This window comes from Spinacia oleracea, chromosome 6 (assembly GCF_020520425.1).
Source record: "Spinacia oleracea cultivar Varoflay chromosome 6, BTI_SOV_V1, whole genome shotgun sequence".
NCBI classification, from domain to species: Eukaryota; Viridiplantae; Streptophyta; class Magnoliopsida; order Caryophyllales; family Amaranthaceae; genus Spinacia; species Spinacia oleracea.
The window spans coordinates 110,273,880-110,301,704 of record NC_079492.1 but is presented as its reverse complement, the minus strand read 5'-3'; the positions used below and the strand labels follow the sequence as shown (position 1 = coordinate 110,301,704).

The window sequence follows — 27,825 nt, the reverse complement described above, 5'->3', positions numbered from 1 at the left end:
CAATGGGGTTTTAGACACTATTCACACAAACACCTTTAACTTCCTTTTGTGGTTTATACATAAGAAAAAATATAGTCGTGTGAGGTCTTATAGATTCGTATCAGTAAATATTATTTAAATATCAACTTTTTATAATTTTTTCCGATCCACAATTAGATATATTATTGTTTGAAATCGTGCATTGGCAAACGTGCCTAAAAAATTGTGTTATTTAAAAAAGAACGGAGGAAGTATATATCTATACATTATCTATTTATATATACTATACTAAAAGAGAGGGAATCAATGTGGAGCTGACAAGTTGCACTCTTTAATTTACCTCTCTTATAATATAATAAACAATTAAAATAAAAACCTTAATTATGGTATGTCAAATATTCTGCTGGTTTGCATTAGTAATATTAAATATTCTGCAAATATGTGCTCTTGGGCTTTGAAGAAAATTATTGGCAGTTTCGCACCCTTTTTGACCATTCAATGATGGGTTGCTCAACCGCAACGCTTAATAGTGCGCGAGGATTTCCTTTTTGAACTATTACTAAAAATGATTTAGTGTGTTGCAATAACTTGTACAAGAGTGTAGGTATAACCTCATGTTAAAAAAGAAGGTATAATTGTATAACCTCCCGTCAATAAGTCATATACCTTATTCAACATAAAAACATATTACTATTATACCATAAATTAGACATACTTAATTGTTCGACTTAGGCTATGTTCCGTTCGACTTATTTTGACTTATTTCAGACAAAATAATTTCAGGTAAGTCCAGTTAAGTTTGTTTCAGACAAAATAAGTTTATTTCAGATAAAACAAGTTCAGTTAAGTTCAGATAAGTTCATATGATATAATTTTAGACAAAATAAGTCCAATAGAATGGAGACTTAATACACTTGGCATATGTAATGGAGAAATTATCACTCTCATACATCACTTAAGACATACACTAATGACAATAGTATGTCAAAGACACCTTGATTAAGTATGTAATACCATGAGATAGAAAAAAAAAATCCACTATGTAGCATTTTCAATACCATTAGGTCACCAAGTAGAATTCTTGATATTTTTATATTAGCTTATGCTTTTTTTTTTTTGTGTTAAGTTAATATTTAGTTTATTACTCCGTATTTATCAGCTGAGGCAGGATCCAAGATTATGTAAATAATCTTTGATCTTAATATTTCAAACCTTTTAGCCAAGGAAAAGCATACAATATCTCTATTTTTTAATTTCCATAAAAATGGTGGAAACTATTTATAATGTTTTGTTTCAGCTCAATCTTTTAATGCTAATGCGATTCTTACATTTACGTAAAAGTTAAATTATCAAGATTTCACTCTTAAAAGATTTATATATATAATTATGTCTTAAAAAATTAGTATGTTATGCTTCCCCTCAAACTAAAAATTTGAATACACGGTGCTAACAAGTGTCGTTCTTTTATTTGTTTATCTTATTATATATAAAAAAATGTATATATAACACAAAAATTAATTAAATGATACATTATTGTCAGATTAGGCTGACTGCATTTCATGGTAACAATGACTTATCAATATGGAAAAATTCATGAAATACATCAACGTTTTACGTAGTCAACCTCATGCCTTATATCTTAATCTACATTGTACTACCTGGCATAATCCTGTCTTAGTATATATTTTACTGTTTTTTTACGGGTAGTATATTTTTACGGAGTATTTAAATAACGTATCATGAACATTTTATTTGGACTGCAATTTTGGGCAATATTTTTATATACAATAATATTATTGACAACATTACAAACATACATACAACATGCATACATACTCCCTTAATTTTTTATACAATCTAATGGTACATTCTCACGCATTTATACAAAGGAATTGTGAATATCTTTGCATATTTGAAAAAAAAATAAGACCTGTGCGATCCACGGTTTACAAATTTTAACTTTAAGCGCGACGATAATTTTTTTATGGACAACTATATAATTGATTTGACTACTACAATAATTAGGTGTTAGTCATAACTTTTTATTGGCTACTTTAATTTTAATTTTATTGGAAAAAAAATGTAGTTTTCCCGCTATAACGTTTTAATTTTGATTATTAACGTTTTAAGAATTAAATGAAAACTCATCATTAAATTATGAAAACTATCACCAAAAAAGTAACTAATATCTAAGCTCTTATGACTTTACGAGTATGAAAATTTCTCATTCCATGATATTATTATCTTCAACGTCTCCATAAAATATTTTAAACCACAATTAAAATAATAAAATTCGTGAAGCGGGTTTAATGAACATTTATTTGTCTCCACCCTGTTTAGGCGGGAATATATAAGTAGTAATTCGACGAGTGATGGATTTATATAGATAAAATTGTATTCTCCGTGGTGATGTGGTGGGGTTGTTTCGGTTTTGAGTTTTAGCCAATATAATTTCTTTCATATATATATACTCAAAAAAGTACAATCAATTATTTATTTATTTATTATTTTGACCACATATATAATAAGTTAGTGGAACGAAGAAAAATGGAGGTTGGGTGCGTTCTCCTCACCTTATTTGAAATAACTTTTTCAACTTATCTAAACTTACTAGACTTGGACCTGATTAAATCTAATAGATCCTAATTAAAATTTATGGATTTGATCAGACCTGAGATGGGGCGGGTAACAAAATGGGTACTGGTAACGCAATAAAAAATGAGATACTATTTGAACTTAATACCGGATCTGAAAATAGGTCGGGTTGAACAGGTATAGCTGGGTCACGTCGGGTTCAAGTTTATATCAGTTCATATTTTTATCGGTTTAAGTTCATACAATATGGATAAATCAGTAGCGCGCGGGATAAAATGGGTACGGGGTTGTACTTCGAGTTAGTTGAATTCGGTTCATATTTTTGTCGGTTTAGGTTTATAAATTCTAATATTGAGACCTTAATTAGGGAGATAAAGGCAATAACTAACTTTATAAGGGTTAAGAATTGAAGACCGATAACGGGGTTAAACGGGTTATGGGTTGTAAACGATTCGAATTAAATGGGTTACGGGTTGTAAACGGTTCGAATTAAGCAGGTTACGGGTTAAAACAGTTCGGGTTGTCAATGGGTTTTCCTCGGGTTCAACAGTTCGAATTGAAACGGATTGGGTTATTAACGGGTTTCAGATCCATTCGTTTCGGGTTGAAATGGATCGGGTTGCTGCTGGAATGGTTTGTTATCGGGTTTCAAATCTAATTGGGTTAATATTTTTCGGTCGGCTCGGATTGAATATAATCGAATCAGATTTTGGGTTCCAGCTCACGGGTTATTACGGTTTGGGTTCTAAACGATCGGACCAACCTAGCGGGTTGAACGGTTCAGGTTTAGGATTGACATCTCTCATAGTATAGGATGATAACTAATTTTTATACCTAACATGAAATCATGGTTAATGAGTGAAATGGAACAAAATAATCTACATATTTTTCTATGTTTTTTTTTCTAAATTAATTTAACTTTGCACTTAAAGTTAAAATACATAAACTGTGCATCGCACGGGTCCTATACTAGTTACTTAATACTAAAACAGACACCATGAATTACACAGTCACTTCCTGGTGTAAAATTTTCCCGCCTAAAATATTTTCCTAAAATATATATCTTATTTTATTTTAATTGTATTCTCTACCTTTTTTGTAAACTATCTATTTATGGAAAAAATATTAGTTATAAATTTATGGCAATAATAGATACCACGTAATAATAATTTAGCTAAATACTTTTTTAATAATATTTTAGTCAAATCGCTACATAAATAATGAAAAAAATATTCACTCGATATGTCGGTCAAATTAGCATATTACACATATATAATATGCATATTAGATGAAAAAATTTAAATAAGTATATATATATTTTTTTTAATAATTATGCAGTAGCTTGATCGAGGATATTTAGTTAAATATTTTGTTAAAAAAATGATCATAATCCGTGCGTGCACGGTATCTAATCTACTCTATATGTTATTAAAACAAGAGAAAGAATGAATCTCTTCATAAAATGTTAATTATAAGTTTTGAACCTAAGACCTCTCATTTGTTCCATATGTTAACCACTATGCCACAACTCAATTTGTTGTTTCTTATACTTTCAAAGTTATATTTAATCTATATAATTAGAAAAGTAATCTGAATCATTGTTGTTTCTTATACTTTCAAAGTCTCGCATCACTAATAGTCATTACTTTTACAAGTTACTAATCATTACATGATAAAATTTATTAAAGCATAGTCAAAGCAACATACATTGTAATCTAACAAATTAAATTAAAATTATCAAAACGATTTATACAATAATCTAATTGATTCATTTTTCTACCATTCAGGGCATCGTACGGGGCACTAACTAATACTCCCTCTGTATTTATTTAAGGGATACACTTGCCTTTTCCCGGCCGTATTTATTTAAGAGATATACTTGCCATTTTTAGTAACTTATCAAGCCCACTATCTAATTAAATAATCTATCTATAGTTACCCCACTCCCACCCCCACCCCCTAAAATGACATGGTCCCCACTTGTTTTACTTATTAAAATATCTATTTAACCCCACTTGTTTTATTTCTTTATTCATTCAATTCTTTTTCTTAATACCCGTGTTCGGCCAAGTGTATCTCTTAAATAAATACGGAGGGAGTAATATTTCTCAAATTGATAGACAATAATTTTTTTTCCAGATCAGCAAAGGAAAATTAAATTGGTTTGATGTATGATTTATATTTGATTTGCATCAAAAAGGAGCCTACATAATGTTTCTGCCAATCTTACCGTTAAGAGGTACTAAAATATAATTTTTTTTTAAGGTGATAAAAAAAATTAGATGGTAAAAGTCAATTTAACCTAAATATAAATTAGGGATCCCTATAAATTATCATAGGGAAAAATTATCATAAACCTTATTTGAATAATATAGACATAATTTCCTTTGGAAGATTTTTTTTTTATATATATATTTCTTGAAGGGGTTTTTTTTTGGAATTTATTTCTGGGAAGGTAAGACAGGAAAAACTATTAAAACTAAGACACGTTCCTAATATTAATTAATGGAGCAAAATCAAAATTAAAGTCAACATATCTTTTTGTGACAATCTTTCCAAAGACGGAGAGATATGCTAACAACTCATTCATCATTATGTTAATTAAGCATTTTAAGTTATCCATTCTTTTCAAATTCACCCAATAGTTAACAGTTAATTATGATCGAGTTTCTCTCTAAATTGGCAAGTAAATATCGAATAATTAGGATATAATTATGTAAATATGGTAATATATCATCCTTAATTACTAACTGTTCTGGGTGTGTAATGAGAACAGTTGACTGTGGGATATTGGATTCCTGTCGAGAGTGCCGGTTGGTATCTGCACAACAGAATGAATTAACTAGCCTCGGGGGTGGTTCGAGGATCCCCCCTCCGATGCTTAAGTAAGATTACTGAGAGATTAAGAGATGATTAAGAGATGATTAGAGAGTAAGAAAGAAGTGTGTTTAAATGTTTGTGTTTAAGTGTTTGTGTTTAAGTGTTTGTGTACCTCATAGCAATAAATGAGGTGCTCCTTATATAGACCAATCCAAGGGTACGATCGGGTAGGTCCCTTGTGGTTAGATAGCGACCTGTTGATAGTGACCCTTGGTTGGTTGTCTTCATGATAATGCCGGAAGGGGTCTTGCAAATAATGCCGGTAGAAGATATTTACCTAAGATGACCAGATTACCTGCAGGTTAAGTTTACATACGGGGAGTTCTGCCGGTACCAGGTGGTGGTGCCGGTAGGACACCCCGTACAACTAGCCCCCTCATAGTAAGCGCATATATGACAATTGTTGCGCTTGCTCTGAGTTTAATGGGAAAAAATAAGTATTATTTTGATACATGGTGGTACAACTAGCCCCCTCAGAGTGAAGCGCGGGCGCTGACTGTGTTGCGAGTGTTTCTGAGAAAAGACCGCGAACAGTTTGCCGACTGCCTTCGCTCTGAACGAAGAGTTTTGTTGCTAGGTCCTTTGAAAAAAAGATCTGGACGACTGGCCCCCTTGAAAAAAGATTTGGACGACTAGCCCCCTTGAAAAAAAAATTTGGACGACTAGCCCCCTTGAAAAAAGATTTGGACAACTAGCCCCCTTGAAAAAGGTTTGGACGACTAGCCCCCTTGAAAAAAGATTTGGACAACTAGCCCCCTTGTAAAAGGTTTTGGACGACTAGCCCCCTTGTAAAAGATTTTGACGACTAGCCCCTTTGTAAAAGGTTTGGACAATTAACCCCCTTGGAAAAGGTTTGGACGACTAGCCACCTTGGGAATACTTCAGATGACTAGCCATTTTTCGAATTTTTACCCTACAAGTAGCGGGAGATTGCTAGCCACGTTCTTCCACGTGGCCTTCATCCTGCGCCTCATTTTTTGTGCCTATTTTGGGCCGTTGATTTCGATCGTAACTGTCTCTTCAACTGCTCGACTTAAGGGGCATGACCTTTCACATCCCCCCTCTTTGACCTATAAGACCCCAAAACTTCTTCGAGAATTTACTTTTTCAAACATTTTTACTTCTTTTGAATTTTCGATTTCTCTCTCTTCCCTTGCGGTTTTGCGTTGAACTCCGTTGCTGTTTTACCAAGTCTTTGCTGTTGTGGTGATTTGTATTTGCCAAGGTTACTAGCCTCTTTTCCTTTTGTTACTGAATTCTGGATTTTCCTTCCCCTCTCTTATCTTTGTGGTTGATTTTTCTTCGTTTCTGTGTTTTTTGTAGGTTTTTTCTGTGTTTCTCTTTGACGTGGTTCATTGTATTTCAAACTCCAGAAAACTCGTAGGTATCCCCCCCTCTTTTCTGCTCCTCTTTGATTTCTTAGCTTTTTGCTTTTCTTTGCTGTGTTAAACTTTTTACTACCCGCCGCCTCGAAAATGACCAAAACTTTGGGCGGGGACAATCCTTCTTCTCAACCTTCTGGGTTTTCTGGTTGGAGTGCTCCTCGAGAGAGTAATTGTAGTTGGGCCCGGGAGGAGCCGTACTTTCAATCTAATTTAAGACGGACCGCCATTCGTGAGGTGTATGACGAGGGTTTGAGTCAGGATGAGAGAGAGCGTTGCTTTGCCCTACATCAACTGCGGTCTCGAATGATAAGGGAAATGCAGTCTCATGAACGCCCTACTCCGGCTACCGAGCCCGTTTTAGATGTCTCCCCTATTTCAGTGCGATATCACATTCGCTCTTATCGGGAATTTTTGGATTCCGCCGGTAGTGGCCATGGGCAGTATGGAACTAATACTGGCAACTTCGGTGTTTCTTTTGGTCAGGCTGATAGGATGGCACCAGAACAACCGGCTAGCACTAGCGGCGGCCGCCCTGGTAAAGAGCCTGTTACTGACGATGTTGATATGGCTATTGGCGAATATTCTGATGGTGACTCCATTTTTGAGGATTCCGCCGGTAAGGGTGTTGACGAACACAGAAGTGGTGGTGGCGATGAAGCCGGCGTGTCTGGTAGGGATGGTATGGAAACCAACGATGAGGGTATGGAAGCCAACGATGAGGGTATTGGCTCAGATGATGATGATCTTGCCGATGTTATAGTGGCCGAAGTTCTTGCGGATGAGGCTAAGGAGCATCCTTATTTTACCGACGACGCCACGGACGTTCACAGGAAATAAGAGCTTCCCCCTTTAGAGACTCTTCCTCGTACGACAAAGATTTTGACGACATGGCGCGAGTTGATTATTAAGAAGAATCATGTAGTGCATGGGGGGGTTTTTCTTGGCTTACCGGCTGAATATAAGTTGGTAGTGCCGGCGGAAGGTGCTACAATTTTTGATTGTCCTCCCGGCCATATTGCTGTGTATGCGAAACATTTTGATTTTGGGCTTCGCTTTCCTTTGCATCCTTTCGTTGAGAAGATATTTCGCGCCTGGAATGTCTGTTTGGCCCAGGTTACACCTACTACTATCAGAACCGTTATTTCTTTTGTCTGGCTGTGTCTGTTTAAGCAATGGCCGCTGACATTAAATTTATTCAAGAGGTTGCTGTGGTTAAAGAAGGACGGTGAGACAGGGTGGATGTCGGCCTATAGTGCAACAAAAAGGAAGACTGTGCATCCTCCTCTGTCGAGGTTTAAAGACTGGCAGGATCGTTTTTATTTTGTTCAAGTTCCCGATAATTTTCTTCTTCGGCGGACTTTTACCAAACCTAGGCCTCGAATGGAGCAGTATAACCAGCGTGGTTTGGGCCGTCGGGAAAGAAAAGCATTTGATTATTTAGAGTGCGACATTCTTGATGTCGGCCTCAGCAAAAAGCAGGCTGTAAATAGAAATTGGCTTCCTAATGCCTATTATATTTTGGGTAGCCAACCGTTGTCTGCTGTCGGCTTATGCAATACTCATTGCTTTGGTAAACACACCATTAGTTGATTTGCCCGGCTGAAAATACTCATTTTTTCCTTTATTTTGTACAAGTGTCTTTCCGGTATTAATTCCTTTGTCGTCTTTTTCAGGTACGAAAACCTTGGATAGAGAACTTCTTGGTTTTGACGAGAATTGGAGACCTGTGTGCACGCAGCCTCCTCAACCTAAAGCTAAATACGACACAATATCAACGTATTCGACACGAGCTTCCTCTCGTCGCTCTACTACCACTGTTGCGAAGAATCGCGTGAGTGCCGCCTGCAAATCCAAATCCTCCTTTGTTGTTGTTTCTCAAGCTCCGCCCTCATCCACAATGCAATCCAATCGTACAGGCCGAGGTGGAACCCGCCGAAAAAGGTCGTCTCTTAATTCCAGCCGGTCTAATCCGACTAAGAGGGCAAAGGCCACCGGTGAGGATGATGTTCTCGCCGATTTCGAGACGAATGAGCCTGTCTTGGAGTCTGCCGCCAAGAAAACTACTGATACCACCCTTCAGGTGCAGCCGTCTCCTCAAGCTTCTATTGAGATTTTGGACGAGGGTCCTGTCGGCGGATTTGTTGAGGACTTCCACCGCCAAGCTACTTCTGCTGCTGTTACCGGTGGTAATTCTAGTATGCCTCCTGTCAGTCGCAGCGAGAACAAGTCTGGGGATTCTAGGCTGAATTATCACCTACCCCTCCGCACCGGTGGTTGGATCGAGGATACTCCTTTCAAAATTCCGCCGCAAATGAAGTCATGGTTCGAGACTCCTGGCGGCGAACCTACCGATCGGTTTTATCCCACCATTGACCTGTTGTGTGGGGAGTCGGTGGCTACTGACTCAGCTAAGGACGGTGGTGACTTAGGCTACCGTGCTTTTAAAGATTTGATAACGCCTGCTGACAGGGCACAAGGTCAGATTGATGCCCCTGCTGCTCAACACTTTAATGACCTCTACAAGGTATGTTATCTTGTTTTTTGTATATACATTTATTATACATATATTTTTTATTTGCAATATGTTCTTTCGGTTGAGGGCCGTTTTGATTCCCTTCCTTGTTTTATATTCAGGCCGTTCAGTCCAGCATGGACTTGTACTATGTTTATCGCTGGAATCAGCTGCAGCTGACTTAGAACAACATTGATATGGCCGACTTAAGGAAGCGGGCTGAGGATGCTGAGTCTTTGCTGGAAGACAGCAAGAAGAAGTTGGATACTGCGGCTTCTGATTTGGAGGCGGCTAATAAACGGCTCAAGGATATTGAGCCTAGGCTGCAGGCTGAGACTGAGAGAGCAGACGGCTTGGATCAACAGCTGACGAGTATTAATGAAAGCTTGCCGGGAGTGAAGAAATCTGCCGCTAAGAAAGCTGTTGATAAACTTCTTCAGTCTGACTGGTTTAACGACATTCTGACTCTGCGCCATAACGGAGGATGGTTGGCAAGAGTTTGAGGATGGTTATGAGGAGAAAGAGCTGTATAAGGTTGCAACCGGCTTTGAGCCTCAGGAGCTACCCGAGGCGGTGATTTGCAATGCTAATCAGAGGACCCTGCCTCCTTTGGATGTTCCGGAAGCAGCCTATTGGTCTGATGATGAGCATGTCGTTTGACGGTTTCGGCAGTCATCACTTCCCTCCTCTTGCGGATCTTCTTCTTTTCCCAGCCGGCCTCATACTTGTTAGGATTTTTATTTTTTGGCGGCTGGCTTTTGATTTTTTGGCAAATGTTGTTAGGGCACTTTAATGTTGATGTAATTTTAATTTAGAACATCGTATTATTGTGGCGGTGTCGGTTTTATTCGGCATCCCTTTGTGCCTTGTTATCAGCTAATCACTTCGCAAGTTTTTTGGGTGATGGCTGTCGGTTTTTCGTGTGTTTCCTTTTGTGGCCATGTATTTATAACAAGTAATTTTTGATTTCATATTTACTTCATTTTGCGTATGATACTTCCAATTATGCCGGTAGTACTATCTTGCCAACTTGTTGAATGTTATATTTCGAAATGAATGTTCCTCCTACTGATATGATTTGTTTAACTTGTTGAATGTTATACTTCGAAATGGAGTGCACCTTGATGGCGTTCATTTTCTCTAAAGCTATTAGTCATATCAGTTTATTATGGATTGCTACGCTTCACAGTAAAGTGCCCATACGGCATTTAATTTCTTTACAGCTACTGATCACATCCATACACTTCGTTTACGGCTACTGATCTCATTTTTATACTTCGTTGAATGCTATGCTTCACAATGGAGTGCCCCTTAAAGGCAGTTATTTTTTCCCAAAGTTACTAATTACATCAACATTATTATGGACTGCTACGCTTCACAGTAAAGTGCTCATACGGCATTTATTTTCTTTACAACTACTGATCACATCCATACACTTCGTTGAATGCTACGCTTCACAATGGAGTGCCCCTTAACGGCATTTATTTTCTCCAAAGTTACTAATCACATCAACTGATTATGGACTGCTACGCTTCACAGTAAAGTGCCCAAACGACATTTATTTTCTTTACTGTTACTGATCACATCCATACACTTCGTTGAATGCTACGCTTCACAATGGAGTGCCCCTTAACGACATTTATTTTCTCCAAAGTTACTAATCACATCAACTGATTATGGACTGCTACGCTTCACAGTAAAGTGCCGAACGGCATTTATTTTCTTTACTGTTACTGATCACATCCATACACTTCGTTGAATGCTACGCTTCACAATGGAGTGCCCCTTAACAGCATTTATTTTCTCCAAAGTTACTAATCACATCAACTTATTATGGACTGCTACGCTTCACAGTAAAGTGCCCAAACGACATTTATTTTCTTTACTGTTACTGATCACATCCATACACTTCGTTGAATGCTACGCTTCACAATGGAGTGCCCCTTAACGACATTTATTTTCTCCAAAGTTACTAATCACATCAACTTATTATGGACTGCTACGCTTCACTGTAAAGTGCCCAAACGGCATTTATTTTCTTTACTGTTACTGATCACATCCATACATTACCTTTGTGTGTTGATTTATGCAGCGTTTGTTTTTTGCTTTTTTCTTCCTTCATTTATGGACTGGTCGTATTTGAGGACCGCCCTAATTATACATAACAGCAAAATGCAGACTGCTATTGCAATCAGTCTGCTCATACATCATCATTACAGTTTTTTCAAACATAGTACTTTCTCAGAGTACTGGCGTACCAGGAGTTTTTGAGCGCGGTACCATCCATTTGCATTAACCGGTATGATCCAGGAACAATTTCCTCCCATATCTGGTATGGTCCTTCCCAATTGGCTGTCAGTTTTCCTTGAGCATTTCCTTTTCCTGTTGCCGCCGTTCTCCGCAGTACCAGGTCTCCTACTCCTAGAGGCCGGTGTTTCACTTTCTTGTTGTATGCTCTGCTCATTCTGCTTTTGTATGCTGCCGAACTGATTTCTGGCATGAAATCCAACTGATGTCGCAGCAGCTGATCGTTTCTCTCCTCATCGTAATGCTGGATTCGCATGGTTGGCAGAGCCATTTCTGCCGGTATGACAGCCTCAGACCCGAAGCTTAACTTAAATGGACTCTCGCCGGTAGCCTCCTTGATAGCAGTTCTGTTGCACCACAGAATTTCTGGCATAAGATCTGCCCATTTGCCTTTACAGTCTTCTAGCTTCTTTTTCAGTGCAGCCAGGATTTGCTTATTCGCCGCCTCTGCTTGTCCATTGCTCTGTGGGTGACATACTGACGAGTGAGCTAACTTTACTCTGTATAATCCCAGGAAGCATTGTATGGGTGCACAATCAAACTTTGATCCATGATAAAAAACTATTGCCTGCGGCAGCCCGAATCTTGTTATTATATTTTTCCATGTGAACTTTTTCACCTGGTTTGCCGTTATTTTTGCTACCGGCTCTGCTTCTATCCACTTGGTGAAGTAGTCCACTGCTACTATTAAGAACTTGCGCCCTCCAGCCGCCATTGGGAATGGTCCAACAATATCCATTCCCCATTGTGCGAATGGGATTGGGTTCAGAATGGGCATCAAATCATTGGCTGGCAAGTTTATCACAGCTGAAAACTTTTGACATTTCTCGCACTTTTTTACATAAGCTCGACAATCTTCTAACATTGTTGGACAGTAATAGCCTTGCCTTTGACAGATGATGGCAAGGGGTTTTCCACCGGCATGGTTCCCACATGTTCCTTCGTGCATCTCTTCGATCAGCCTTGCTGACTCGAATGCTGTCAGGCACCTTAAGAATGGCAGGCTAAATGACTTTTTGTACAACCGTCCCCACAGGATGATGTACCAAACCGCGTCCCTTTTTGTCTTTTTGGCTTCTGCCAAATCTGCTGTTAGGGCTCCAGTCTGTATGTATGTTTGGATATTATCGTACCATTCTGAGGTAGTTGTGATGGCCATGACCCGTATTACCTCCGACTCCGTACTTCGCTTATTCATGACTTCCATCATGACTGTTCTTTTCAAGTCGGCGACATTTGAACTTGCTAACTTTGATAGTGCGTCTGCCAGTGTGTTTTCTGCTCGGGGTACCAGATTAATGCTGAATTTCTCTAGCTGAGCCGACACTGACCTCAACTTCTCCAGGTATTTGACCATTGAAGGTTCTTTGGCCTCATATTCTCCGCTGAATTGACTTGCTACCAGCTGGGAGTCTGTTGTCAGTATTACTCTTTTGGCATCTGCTGCGAGGCACATTTGGATGCCGGCAATTGCTGCCTCGTATTCTGCCTCGTTATTTGACGCGTTGAACATAAACTTTATAGCATACTCAAAAATGTCTCCTGTTGGCGATTTCATGATTATTCCAGCCCCACTGCCTGTCTGTGCAGCTGAACCATCCACTGACACATCCCATACTTCAGCTTGTACTTCATCTTCTTGGTATGACGCTTCAACTATGAAGTCCGCCAATGCCTGGGCTTTGATTGCAGTTCTTGGCCGGAATTCCAAGTCAAACTCGGACAACTCTATTGCCCATTTTAGCAACCGGCCTGATGTATCTAGCTTGCTGATGGCTTTTTCGAGAGGAAAGTTTGTTAGCACTTCGATTGTATGCGCATCAAAGTATGGTCTTAACTTTCTAGCCGCGATGAGGACTGCATATGCCATTTTTTCCACCAACGTGTATCTTGTTTCTGGGCCGTTTAGAACATGGCTCACAAAATATACCGGCTGCTGCCCTTTGTTTTCTGTTTCAGCTACCAGTACTGCTGCAACTGTTTTTGGCGACGCCGATATGTACAATTGTAATTTGCCGCCCTCTTTTGCTCTTGCTATTGTTGGCAGGTTCTTTAGGTGACTTTTTAGAGCTTCAAAAGCCTCTTGCTCTGCCGGCCCCCATTTGAACTTCTTGTTTTGCCTCAAGGTTGTGAAGAAGGGCATTTGCTTATCTGCCGACTTGCTCACAAATCTGTTTAAGGCGGCCATTTTTCCTGTCAACCGCTGTATATCTTTTACGCTTTTGGGTTGCGGCAGACTGATGATTGCTTCTACTTTTTCAGGGTTAGCGTCTATGCCACGCTCGCTGACCAAGAAACCCAGGAATTTTCCCGACCTTACTCCGAAGACGCATTTTTTTGGGTTTAATTTCATCCTGTATTTTCTCAAAGTTTCAAAAGTTTCTCGGAGGTCGCTAACATGATCCTCCTCCTTCCGGCTTTTTACGATAGAGTCATCTACATAGACCTCCACGTTTCTGCCTTTTTGGTCGGCAAACACCTTGTCGACCAGCCTTTGATACGTTGCCCCTGCATTTTTCAACCCGAATGGCATCGCCTTATAACAGAAAACTCCTGCATCCGTGATAAAGGTCGCCTTCTTCCTGTCTGATTTATGCAGGCTGACCTGATGATACCCTGAGAAAGCATCTAGGAAACTGAGCATTGCATGGCCGCTAGTAGAGTCTACCAGCCTATCAATCCGTGGTAGTGGGTAGAAATCTTTCGGACATGCCCTGTTAAGGTTGGTGAAATCTACGCACATTCTCCATGACCCACTTGACTTTTTTACCATTACTACGTTTGCCAACCATTCAGGGTAGTCACATGGCTCAATAAAACCAGCCGCCAGCAGTTTATCCACCTCTTCTTGTATTCCTGCCATTTTTTCCGTGGAGAAATTACGTTTTTTCTGCCGTACAGGCCTAACATTTCTGTCGGCGTTTAACCGGTGGACCATTATCTCTGGATCGATACCAGGCATCTCATCCGCCGAGAATGCGAAGATGTCCGCGTGCTCCCTCAGCAAGCTTATGAGGTTGACCTTCATGTCACTCCCCATTTCTGTACCGATCACGACTGTTCTATCCATGTTTCCAACCTCCAGCTCGATATTTTCCAGGTTCGACATATATATCATTGTCAAGTGATAGGTGGAGACTACCGCCTGCACGTCATGTATGAATGGGCGACCGATGATCACATTGTAGGCCGCTGGTACTTTAATGATTAGGAAATCCACCATGAGATCTCGCATTTCAGATCCTTCTCCGATTTTCACCGGCAGCCGTATACTACCCTCTGGGTAAACTGTAGATCCTGAGAAACCGATTACTGGGTAGTTCACCCTTTGAAGCTCGTCCTCTGGTATGTGCAATTGTTTGAAGGCTTCCCAGAAGATGATGTTTGCTGAGCTGCCGCCGTCTACCAGTACTCTGTTCACATCGGCATTTGCTATATCAATTGTAAGAACTAGCGGGTCATCATGCGGGAAAATGATGCCTCTGTAATCCGATTCCGAGAACGTCATCACTGGTATGCTGGGTGGGTTAGGCCACACTCTTGTGTTATGATAGTTTACCATGTGCCTGTGTTCCTCCAAGCTTCTACTGGCGCCGCTTATTGTCCCTCCGTGGACTGGACCGCCAGAAATTACATACACGGGTGGTTTTTTCCCGCCATCCCTCTGTTCTGCTCTGGCACTGGTTTTCGGCTGTTTTTGCTCGATTCTAGGTGGCTGATATGGCTGTTCGATTCTAGGGTATTGTTGTTGATTTTGCTGTTGTGGCCGGTATGAATTGGCAGGGTTTCCCCCCACCGAGTTGTTGTTACCATTTCCTTGCCTCGCCCTATACTGCGAAAAATACCCCTTTCTGACCATATCCTCAATGTTGTCTTTAAGTCCCTGCAGTCCTCTGTGAGGTGGCCGTGCTCATTATGGAAGTCACAAAATTTCTTGACATTCCTTTCCCTACTCTGCATTGGTGGCGGCCTTATCCAGCCGTCCATTTTGTTGTTTATGTTATAAATTGCCGTCCGCGGTGTGTTCAGCGGAGTGTAGTTATCAAAGAGTCCTCTGGACTCCCTTCTGTCTTGCCGGGGTTTCTGCCCCTGTGGATTGGCATTTCTGTTATTCTGGTTTCTCTGGCTGGCCCCTTGCTGATTATTGCTCTGATGAAAACTGTTTCCTCCTTTTCCCGCCTGCGGGTTGTAGCCTGGATTGTACCCGACATTTCCGCCGGTTCCCACAACCACATTGGAGATCTTCATCATTTCATCCCCCCTGATGTACTCATTGGCCTTGTGCAGGACGTCACCCAGATTGGTGTACGACTTCCGGCTGAGGTACTTCTTGAATTCGCACTCTTGCATTCCCCTCATCAGAGCCAGAACAGCAACCTCCTGCTGCAAATTGGGAATAGTGATTGATTCGTTGTTAAAGCGGGTGAGATAATCTCTTAACGGCTCTCTATCTCTTTGAGCGAACGACATCAACTCTCCCGACGATTTCTTTCTCTTCTGTTTGCTCACAAATCGTGACAAAAACGACGTCTGCAGCTGTCGAAAACTGTATATGGAGTGTGCCTCTATGCCCTTATACCAGCTTGCTGCAACTCCTAAGAGCGTGGATGGGAATACTTTGCACCACATGGCATCAGAATCTGTGTACAGCATCATGTGCTGTTCGAATGTGGTGCAGTGATCCTCCGGATCCGTCGTCCCATCGTATCTCCCTGTCGGGATTTTTATCCTTTCCATCCTTTCTTCTAGGATTTCCCGGCACAGAGGAGAATCCTTGGGCTGGATTGTCTGCCGTCTAGCTATCTGTAGAACCGGCGCTCTTCGCTCATATTCCGCGGTTGGGACTTGCTCTGTTTCAGGCCATTCTGTTTCCGCCGGATCCGAGCGCTTCCTTTTTTCGGGGGTGTTTTCTTGATTCAGGGCGGTTAGGAGATCCCTAACCGGTAGCTGGGGAACCGCCGACCTGGTCTTTCTTAGACTGCCGACTGAACCTGGCTGTTGCGAGGCAGGTAGCTCTGACAAAGCGGCCATCACTGCTGACAATGTTTTCAATTGCTCTCCCGAGAATACTTCCGACAGAGGAGACAGGCTCTCCTGCAGCGTCTGCTCCAGCGGAGTTTTCGGTTGTTCTCTGGCAGGGCTTTCTATTTCTAACTCGTCATCGTCCTCCACTGTGAATTCCTTTTGTGCCGGTATCAAGGTGTTTTTTGTTGCTGGGCTTATAACTGATTGTGCTTGTAATGGATGGGCGGGGTTTAGAAGTGAGGGTTGGAACTTGGAGGTTGTCGCCGGTTGCGGGGTTGTTGCTTTTTCCTGACTTTTCTTTGATTTTTTACTGTCTTTATGTGAGAGATCCATGCTGACTGTTCTACCGTTTCAAGGGATAAGGTCCCCTCCTTCTAGCGCCAATCGTTCCGGGTGTGGAATGAGAACAGTTGACTGTGGGATACTGGATTCCTGTCGAGAGTGCCGGTTGGTATCTGCACAACAGAATGGATTAACTAGCCTCGGGGGTGGTTCGAGGATCCCCTCCGATGCTTAAGTAAGATTACTGAGAGATTAAGAGATGATTAAGAGATGATTAGAGAGTAAGAAAGAAGTGTGTTTAAGTGTTTGTGTTTAAGTGTTTGTGTACCTCATAGCAATAAATGAGGTGCTCCTTATATAGACCAATCCAAGGGTACGATCGGGTAGGTCCCTTGTGGTTAGATAGCGACCTGTTGATAGTGACCCTTGGTTGGTTGTCTTCATGATAATGCCAGAAGGGGTCTTGCAAATAATGCCGGTAGAGGATATTTACCTAAGATGACCAGATTACCTGCAGGTTAAGTTTACATACGGGGAGTTCTGCCGGTACCAGGTGGTGGTGTCGGTAGGACACCCCGTACACTAACCTCAAGATAAATTACAAGTCTTTTTAACATAAGATAAAATCTAAAATTTATGCAAAAGTCTTTGTATATGCTTTCACTAATTTTTATTTACAAGTTGTGTACAATAAATATTGTACATCGGAGTAAAAGTTGAGTCTAAAAAATTAATAGTTACATTTATATATATGTAAAAGTTATGTATTTTTTAGTGATAATTTTTTTTATTTTAATAAATATTATTTCTTCAAAACCACTAATAATGTATAAAATTAATCATTTATTTCTTTAAAATATTTATCTATCAACTTTTGTTTATAAGATAAAAGTTATAAAAACTAGATTAAAGTTACAATAATCTGCATAAAAGTTATCGACCTTTTGACATCCTTTTATATTTTAATTTAATACGGAGTATTATTTCAAAATTTCCTTAATCGTAAATTATCAAATTCTTTTCAAATTTATCCAACAACAAATCAACTGTTTCTCCCTGAGTTGGCAAGTAAAAATAGGAAATTATGATCCTTAATAATGTTTTTTTGTAAATATCGTAATATGTCTTACAAGTAGTTGACTAGGGGTAATATAATAGTTTTTTTTATTAATAGATACGAAGTATAAATAATTTACAAGTCATGGTAACATAAGATAAACTCCAAAATTTACGCACCAAAATTTATGTATATGTTAGATAGATACTTTTATCTTCTTATTTTATCACTTTTGTTCCTTTTAAATAAATTGGGATAATATGTACTTATCCACGAAGTATTACGTATAAGTCTAACAAGGAGTATTCACAAAAGCGTAATAAGATAACAAAAAGATGTGATAAAATCAAATTAATATTGCGACAAGAAGATTAAATTATATTACGTTAAATAAAGATAATATAACCTTTTTTTACCGGGATACGATAAAGTTAATTGATTCTATCCAAAACTGTTAAAATCAATAATCAATAATCCTAGTTTTATCCAAATTAATCCGAAAATTAATCCATTATTATCTTAAATCTGACAAATAATCAAGCATCTTAATCACTCCACAATTCTTATAACGCTTAACCTCTTTGATTCCTTTTGCTATAAATACCCCCTTAACCCCTCTCCTTTTCTCTCACTAAACCTGCTCATCACAATCAAAAACCCAGAAAGAAAAACAGAGTTTTATTTCGAATTCCAAGAAAAAAGAGAGAGAAATGGAGTTGGATTTGTCCCCAAAATTGTCAAAGAAGGTTTATGGAGGAGAAGGTGGGTCCTACTATTCATGGAGCCCTTCTGAACTTCCCATGCTTAAAGAAGGCAACATCGCTGCTGCTAAACTTTCTCTAGAGAAGTACGGATTTGCTCTTCCTCGTTACTCTGATTCCTCTAAAGTTGCTTATGTTCTTCAAGGTATAATTTCTTTTCAATCTTTAATTTAATTTTTTGCGATGATTATTTATGATTAATTTCTTGATTTGTTTGGATGATTAATCTTAATTATAATGTAATTGGGAATTTAACGTTTGTGGGTGTCATGCATGTTGATTTATTGAAGTTGGAAATCAGATTCTCTTTGCATTAATATTTTATGAAATTGTTAAAATTCATCCGCATAGAAAGTCAATGGTTGCAATTTTTTGTGATCAATGCAGATAAAGTAATGTTAATTTTATTCGATTCGACTTAGATCGATGGATTGATGATTTATATATTCTTTGATTTTGTGTGATCGGGATTGTTGTAATTGTTGAATGTCAGTGATGATGTTATTGTTTACGGTTGATGGGTTGTTTATAATTAATTATACTGTAGTATATGTATAATTGTGTTGATTAAGTTATGGTGAATTTGGAATAAATATAGGTGAAGGAGTAGCTGGAATAGTTCTCCCTGAGCAAGAGGAGAAGGTGATTGCAATCAAGAAGGGAGATGCAATTGCACTTCCTTTTGGTGTTGTTACCTGGTGGTACAACAAACAGGATACAGAACTTACCGTCCTCTTTTTGGGTGAAACCTCTAAGGCACACAAGCGCGGTGAATTCACTGATTTCTTCCTAACTGGTCCAAATGGAATCTTTACTGGATTTACAACCGAGTTTGTAAGCCGGGCATGGGACTTGCCTGAAGATGTAGTCAAGACCCTAGTTGGTAACCAATCCTCCAAGGGTATAGTCAAGCTTAGTGAATCACACAAGATGCCTGAACCCAAAAAGGAACACCGTGATGGAATGGCATTGAACTGTGAAGAAGCTCCATTAGATGTTGACATCAAGAATGGTGGAAGGGTGGTGGTATTGAACACTAAGAACTTGCCTTTGGTAGGTGAGGTTGGACTTGGTGCTGACCTTGTTAACCTCAATGGAAAAGCTATGTGTTCTCCTGGTTTCTCCTGTGACTCTGCCCTTCAAGTGACTTACATTGTCCGAGGAAGTGGTCGAGTTCAAGTGGTTGGGGTTGATGGTAAGAGGGTGTTGGAGACCACAATCACAGCTGGAAATTTGTTCATAGTGCCAAGGTTCTTTGTGGTTTCTAAGATTGCTGATGATGAAGGATTGGAATGGTTTTCTATCATCTCTACACCAAAGTAAGCAACTACCCTGAAATCTGGTTTATTTTATTTACATTGAGTTATTTTCGAATGTTAAATTTCTAATATGCTGTCATGTTGTTGCAGTCCTGTATTCACACACTTGGCTGGGAAGACTTCAGTGTGGAAGGCATTATCACCACAAGTGTTGGAAGCAGCTTTCAAGGTCCCTACAGAAACTGAGCAGCATTTCCGCTCCACCAGGACTTCTGATGAAATCTTCTTCCCTCCACCAAATTAACAAGATAGATACTGGATACTCTTACAAACAATTTGTTAGAATAAGCGATTTTCGCATAATAGGGGTACTTTTGATTTTATTATTGAGATTTGAGAATGTGTGATTATTAGAATAAGGCATAATAGATTTTAGTATTAAGAATGTGTTTCGAATGTTCAATGAGAAACTACAGGTTTTTTCGTTTATTTCGGTCTTTTGTTACTGTTTTTTTCGTCCTACTCTAATCCAAATATCCAATATACAAAGTATCATAAAATTCATACACTTAACGTTATTTGTAGCAGAAGGCAACAAAACTTGAAATTAGAAACCATGTCTCGTTTCCTTTTCATGGCAAAGTTTGAAACATTCATTATCAGCAAACTTTGGGTTATGTGAATGCATCTATAATTGATCTACTATTAAAATTCTAATTTTTACTTTTTAAAAAATATTAAAAAAATTGCATGACTCTCCTTATGTTTTTCACTAATGTTGGTACAATCATAACATCCTTTTTCCTCAGTAGAATAATTGATTAATTCATTTCCCTTCAACTTATATATCAAAGTATATTATGTACATTTGATTAAAGGCTAAAATTATTATGTTATGTCCCCCTCCCCCCCCCCCCCCCCCCCCCCCCCCCCCCCCCCGAGGGAATGTAGTTAAAATTATTTGGGCCTTTCTCATATAATTCGTATTTGTGAAAAACCTTTTCTTACAGCAAGTTTAAAGAGTCAAATTGAGCAAATTTGAAAGTGACAAACATCATTCATAAGTACATTTTGTAGGTTACCCAAACTCAAATGGCCATGATTAAGCTTCAAAATTTTCGAAAATGATAAAGGTCGCAACATGCGACCTTTAAGCCGTGTCACAATGATGACATGGCATGCTTATGTGTCATGATTTAAATTGGAAATTAAAATATTTAACTTATATAATCTATTATATACCTTTTTTTAATCTTAATATCCTAATTTGTTTCCTTTTTTACATTGATTACCTTATTTATATATTTTTATAGTAAAAATATTGAATTGATAGTAAAAATATTCTGATGACACATAGCCTACGTGGCGCCTATGTGTACCAATTAAACTGCGACACGTAAGATTGCGACAACTAAATGTTGTCGCAACTTGCGACCTTTATCATCACCCCAAAATTTTATACCTTAATTGACCTGCTTCACGGTTGAGAACTTAGCCGGCGGCAGTAGGCCTTGCAACTTTTACATTATATCGAGATAACTTTAAGTAACCCCACAATATTTATTGTAACCGGGTGTGATTAAGAATTTGAGAAGCCAGAAACAGGGGTGCCAAAAAAGATTAAGAATAGAATATTTAGCTTAAACTAGATGAATTGCCAAAACAATTTTGCTTTCACAATTATAGTACATTCCCATTCGCTCTAACAATAAGTTAACCTCTGTTCCTCTTTCTTTTTGAAAATAAGGGAAAGAATCAGAGAAGCCAAAATATATCAACTAGTCATATTTCCTACCGCTACCAAACTAACTACCACTTTCACCCAAAAATGTCCCCTCTACAAGCATCACGTCTGAGCTCTTCGATTATGGGGTCAGTTAGCAACCAGACACGGGACAGAACAACAATGATTAAGAAAATTGCCTGCAACTTACGGGATTCCCTTTAAAGGAGCCAACTCTTTATCTTGTTCGTCTGCTGGAGGTGTGGATTTCTGAGTGTTGCTCCTCAAGAAGCTTTTCGCATATAGTGAGCTGAAGACAATTACCTGCCAGTAAAACAATATCATTTTATTAAACAGTGTCACTGTAGTTTTGGACAAAAGTGCCAACAGATCAAGAGTCTTACTGCTCCAACCCATTGTAGTGGACTTAAGGGATGAGCAAACCACAGGCATGAGAGTAGGATGCTGATAAGCTGCATTTAGAAGACACTTGTTTTAGCAAATCACTTTTTGTAGTTTAAAACTAGTAGTAAAAATTACAAATTTACAATAAAAAATAATAATTACGTAAAGCAAAATATACCTGTCTTGTGGTCATTATGGTCGCAAAAGTAAGAGCACCAAAGGTACGAATTGTATAAGAAATGAAGAATTGACTAGCAGTAGCTACCTGCAGAAGCTCCTAATGTAAGTTTACTAGACTTTCTACAATTCACTACAACATTAAAAAAAATGGAAAGATTCAGATATATAGAAAGGCAACTTTACGAACTGTTAGAATCATACAAATTGCATGCGAGGTTACGAATCTTACAGTAGAAAGTAATGCAATATCGTACAAACAATCATTGTGTCTGTGAATAAAATCTACAGCTGCTAGAAGTTGACCCTGCAATACAAGCCCTGCCAAGCAAAACGTCGAGTTCATCAAAAGGCGTGCAATAAAACACAGTCCACGGGTAATGGTGTTTCCATAGTCAATCCAAATGCAAACACAGACAATTATCACTTCAAAGGTAAAATAAAGCCTGCCAGATTGCAGGTGGCAAAGTAAAAATTATACGGTACTCCCTCCGTCCCGGAATACTCGACCCGGTTTGACCGGCACAGAGTTTAAGGGATTTGAATTGACTTATTTAATTTAATAGGTAGTAGTTGATAGTGGGGTATTATTTTAATGTAGTTAGTGGGAGGTGGGTTAAGAGTTGGGGTTGGGGGAGAGTAGGGGTTGAATTTTTAATTATTTTTTGTATGGAGTAGGGGGTAGGTGGGTTAATAGGGGTGGAGTGAGAAATAATATAATATTGTTAGAATATTTCCATTTTTAGAAACAGGTCAAGTATTAAGGGACGGCCCGATAAGGAAAACAGGTCAAGTATTCCGGGACGGAGGGAGTACAATGAAGCCTGCCAGATTGCAGGTGGCTACCAGTTCAAAATAATAGTAAAATGGCATGAATCTAATGCAAATTCGGAATGCCAATCTCCATTCTCATACATCAAATAGAAGTAAAGAGACCAACCAATAAAAACATGAAGCGATAGGGGAAGGGGGTGGTGGGATTAAAAGGTACCTACCAGTCAAGCTTAGCACACAGGAACACAATGTTGTGTAAAATATTTGGTTGTGTATTTCCATATTGTAGCCTTTGAATAATTTATCTTGGAATGTGCTTGTAAATCCATCAAATCTGCACCACAAGGAAACAATGTCAAGTACGATGTTTAAATTTAACTGTTTCAGTCATTGACTTCAGAAAAGATAGAAATGCCTTTTCACCAAAGAAATAATAAGACATGCCCCTGGAAATCCTGTGGCATGCCCAAGGTGTCTCAAAATGTCGTAAAGTCAAAACACGTCCAGAAAGTAGGATGAAATAGAGTGGTACATTTAATGGTCTATCACTCTATCCCCAGATGAAGTGCAAGGAAAAAGAATTGGGTGTGAAAGGTATGTCAAACATATATGCGATAAAACTGTATCTTCCTCCTTTTATCATATTACAGTCTAAAGCAAGAACAATAACAGAAAATCATTGTTTACCAAGCGTAAGACCTTTAAGCTCCCTGTACAAAAAGGAGGATAGAATGATACAGGCTGGACTGGTAGAGAGCATAATTAATATTTCACTCCCTAGTAGAATAACAGGGGAGCAGTTTGGGAACAAAATCTCTCATAGTGAGTTGGATTGACCTTCCTTCCCCACACACTGCTAACTCACTGAACGGATGTTGCATCAAGTCAATCTAGCATGTGGTGCTGCCTAGAGAAGGGCAAGAGGAAATTTTCTTTACAGACCATAAATTTGAGAAAGCGGTCCTCTATAAGTAACTATAATATCTATCTGATTCATCCATCAGATGCCTGGTAGTGTAACAGACTAGCAGCTACAATCAAAAACATTTTAAAGGGAAACCTTAAAGCAGCATAATGAGCTAAAGTGAAGGATTAATACCCAAGATAACCAGCCATGAGGGACATACCCCAAACAGTGCTCTCTCTCCCTTTCTTGTATAGGCTGATATCATCTCCTCCCTGTATTGAAGAGAAAACAGAACAATAAGAAGAGTAGACTCCTAAAACACAAACAACTGGGCCATCTAATAGCCAAAATGATTCAAAGCTGTTGGTTGAGTAACAACTAAAACAGTTAAGGATTATTATTATTAAGAAAACACTTCCTTCCATTAGCCATGTTTATATCAAATAACTCCATTGGCAGGCGACCACTCCATGACTTGATTATTTCAAACCCAAGAAGAAACGAACAGGAAAGATATTAAAAGGATTTTCTGGCTAAACTGAGAAAGAAAGCAACATTTCCAGATGCTTGAAGAAGATTACAACAGAACTGACAATCACAATCTCACAGCTAGACAAATTCAAACAAAATCATAATACTAACCGGATACAGAATAAATACAGAACATCCAAGGGTCACAAGGACAGCCCACAAATAATCGAGCCCCTTGTATCTTTTCTGCATAATTATAGAACCCCAGACCTGCAAGTGCAAGGAAAAAGGAGTATATCAAACATCTAGCCAACAGAGATAATAAATAATCCATAGAGAAATATTGCTCGCCTCAGTATAATAGGAGCACTCTATTAACACATTTCCAGTCATTTTCCACACATCAAGATTTAATAACAGCAGCAAACAGAAATATAGAAATCGCAGGTCACTAACATGAACATATAAAGTTTACTAGGATGCTTGTTGATGAATGGACACACGAAAAATGGATTTATGGGGAGTAAAACTGACACTTTATGGATAACTTTTTACTATAAAACTAATAATAACCACAGAAACAACAGATGTTAATAATCTCAGCTCCATGCCTCGTCCATAGTGAAAAGTAATAAAGGTATAGTAACAGAAAGAGGAAATAAACTTACCATGACTGGTATCATTTTAGCACATTTTGCAAGAGTCTGGACAGGAAAACTAACATATTTAAGGGCCTGAAAGAAAACAAGAAGGTTGGTTCAAATTTTGATCCCAAATTCTCACCAGAAACAAACTGACCATGGTTTTCATCAAATATCCTTCCATCTCAAGAGCATTTACTTACCTCATATTGGCACGTTGTGGTTAGGATATTTGTTACAGAGACCAAGCAATACTTATAAACAGGGGCAACAGGATCCAAAGCTTTCTTACTTGCCTAAAGAAACAAATAGACAAACGGCAAGAGTTAAACCATGACACAAGTAGAGCTGATTTCACAGGGGGAGATAGAGATCACAAAATAGAAAAGCACTAACGAGAACAAGTGATAATAAGATATATAAGTAGACCAGTTCAAGGACATCTTTACCAGTAAAGAAGCAGCAGATACAGCCGAGGTCGTAAGACGATTACAGAAGACTAGAAATAGTGAGTATGTGAAAAATTCTTTGTTTTGCCCATACGGAATTTTCATGATTTTTTCCTGCAACAGCACAAATCTTTATCTCATTAAATACATTATTCCATAGCTCATTACATACATATAATAGCAAAATGCAACATCCTATATATATCCTTCAACATTATCACCCCAAACAAAACTACCCCTCCTTTCACCAAATGCAGCCTTTAATTCTTCAATCCTAATAATATCACCGCGATTTCTAAAGAGTTCCCATTAAAATCGCCAGTATCTTCACAAATTAATCATATTTCCACTGTCCCCTAAAATCTTATTTCGACTTATTACTAGTTGCAAGCTTGATACAAATCAACAAAACCCCTTTCCATGGTTTTTAGTAAAGCTTGTTGTTTATCAACATTATCCAAAGAAACTAATAAAAATTGCAGAAAAATGAGTTTATATTCGCAGAAAACAACAAAGGCATTACAGACAAAATGAATAATCGACGATAACAATAAAGACGAAACAATAGATATTAGTATTAATCAGCTGAAATTAGTTTTTGATTACCTGTAAAATACCATAGATGACTAGGGTAATCATGATTCCGCCGACGGCAAAAGCCCCTTTTAATAGCTTGTTCTCTTTGACAGCTACCACCGGAGACTCCATTGTTAAAACTTGTTTCTAAAATTAATCAGTTCATCCTCCAAATAATCTTCAAAGTCGAAGGAAAATCAAGTCGATTCAGATCCAGAAATTGAAAATCTTCGCTTTTGCCCCAAATTAAAACCCTAAATTAACGGGAAATTTGTAATGAGCACTCTCGAAGAACCCAGCTACACAGAGGGGGGAGGAGAGTGGATTTTTGTTAATTTGCCACGTAGGAATTCACTTGAGAGACGTGGACCCGGTCGTTATTTTTAGTACCATCTGGATCTGGATGGATTATAAAAAAGACGTTCAACTTTTGTTGCCGCTTTATCTTATTAGCATGAACTTATCTTATTAACAGCTAGCTTAGTTGTTAATTCTTGACGTGATAATATCTAAGATTTGAGATCGAATTCCGTCTATATTAGTGGCTGTCTTGCCCTTTGTGATTTCCCTCTCAACCAAAAAACATGAACTTATCTTATTTTATTCGTAGTACTTGTATTTTCTTAGATGAGCTCCATTTCTTTCTTTTTTTTCACGAATTTTAACCTGATTTTTTGGACATTAATAGTTTTAGTTGCATATAAGTGAAAATTATAAAGTTAATATTTGGAAACACTCGCATTGAAACGAATTTCAACAAGATCTCACTTGACTAAGTTTTTCTTATCTAATGATAAAAGGAATATTGTTAAAGTTGGTTGATATATTGCATGAATTGTGAAGCGGATGTAGTATTTCTTATTCTTTCCAACCGGGGTATGTTGCATGAGATAACCTGTGCAAGTCTAAAAAGTTTGTGGTTTATGCATTAGGAATGTGATGTTGTAGAATAGGGCAGCTTCGGGGAAGCAAGTGTGGAATATTGCTAGGAAAGCTGACAACATGTGGTTAAGATGGGTTAATAAAATTTATATAAAAGGAAAAGATTGGAAGGACTACCACTCCTATTAGCTCTAGTTGGGCTTGGAAGAGCATTTATAAGGCTAAGCATGATTTGAGCTTGGCTATATCAGGTGATGGTTGGAGAGTAGGGCCTACATATAGGATCAGTAGTATATATTCTGATGTGGTTGGGCAAGGTGATCATAAAGTGCACTGGAGTAAAATGGCATGATGTAGGCTTTCTATGTTTAAGCATAAGTTCATCATATGGTTAGCTATACTGGGGAGATTGCAGACAACGTCGTGTTTGCAACGCCTTCAGATAAGCAATATTGATTTGTGTACCATTTGCAACAAAGAGGTGAAATCTCACAACCATTTTTTCTTGAACTGTGATTATAGTAAGCAGGTTATACAACATATTAAGGAATGGTTGAGAATTAGAGCAGAGACCACTGATTTCTTCGCCCTCCTTCGTTGGATAAGTAAGAGATCAAAAAAATCTCTATTTTGGAAGCAAGTTTGTAATGCTACAATTGTTGTTGCTTTTTATATGGATTCGAATGTCAGGAACAAGGCTATGTGGGAACATAAGGTGGCTAGTGTTGGTGTTGTTACTAAAGAGATTCAAGGGGTTGTGACAGTTAAAATTAGGTGT

At 38.5% G+C, this 27,825-nt stretch overlaps 3 protein-coding genes across 3 annotated transcripts; 1 reads left to right on the top strand and 2 right to left on the bottom strand.

The window, feature by feature from the left end:
• Positions 1-11,575: 11,575 nt before the first annotated feature.
• Positions 11,576-17,016, bottom strand: LOC130463476 (uncharacterized). Its single transcript, XM_056832613.1, has 2 exons — positions 15,598-17,016; positions 11,576-15,490 (listed from the first exon to the last, which is right to left on the bottom strand). Exons 1-2 carry the CDS (start codon positions 17,014-17,016, stop codon positions 11,576-11,578), a joined length of 5,334 nt encoding a protein of 1,777 aa, XP_056688591.1.
• A 1,621-nt stretch (positions 17,017-18,637) lies between these two features.
• LOC110775394 (glutelin type-D 1) lies at positions 18,638-20,531 on the top strand. The gene is made up of 3 exons (XM_021980004.2): positions 18,638-18,928; positions 19,382-20,102; positions 20,193-20,531. The coding sequence occupies exons 1-3, from the start codon at positions 18,733-18,735 to the stop codon at positions 20,344-20,346; spliced, it is 1,071 nt and encodes a 356-aa protein (XP_021835696.1). The 5' UTR covers positions 18,638-18,732; the 3' UTR covers positions 20,347-20,531.
• A 1,145-nt stretch (positions 20,532-21,676) lies between these two features.
• LOC110775396 (UDP-galactose/UDP-glucose transporter 5B) lies at positions 21,677-26,517 on the bottom strand. Its single transcript, XM_021980006.2, has 11 exons — positions 26,196-26,517; positions 25,590-25,703; positions 25,344-25,436; positions 25,168-25,233; positions 24,671-24,769; positions 24,221-24,300; positions 23,343-23,455; positions 22,580-22,668; positions 22,349-22,435; positions 22,170-22,238; positions 21,677-22,089 (listed from the first exon to the last, which is right to left on the bottom strand). The coding sequence occupies exons 1-11, from the start codon at positions 26,295-26,297 to the stop codon at positions 21,973-21,975; spliced, it is 1,029 nt and encodes a 342-aa protein (XP_021835698.1). The 5' UTR covers positions 26,298-26,517; the 3' UTR covers positions 21,677-21,972.
• Between the last annotated feature and the right edge of the window lie 1,308 nt (positions 26,518-27,825).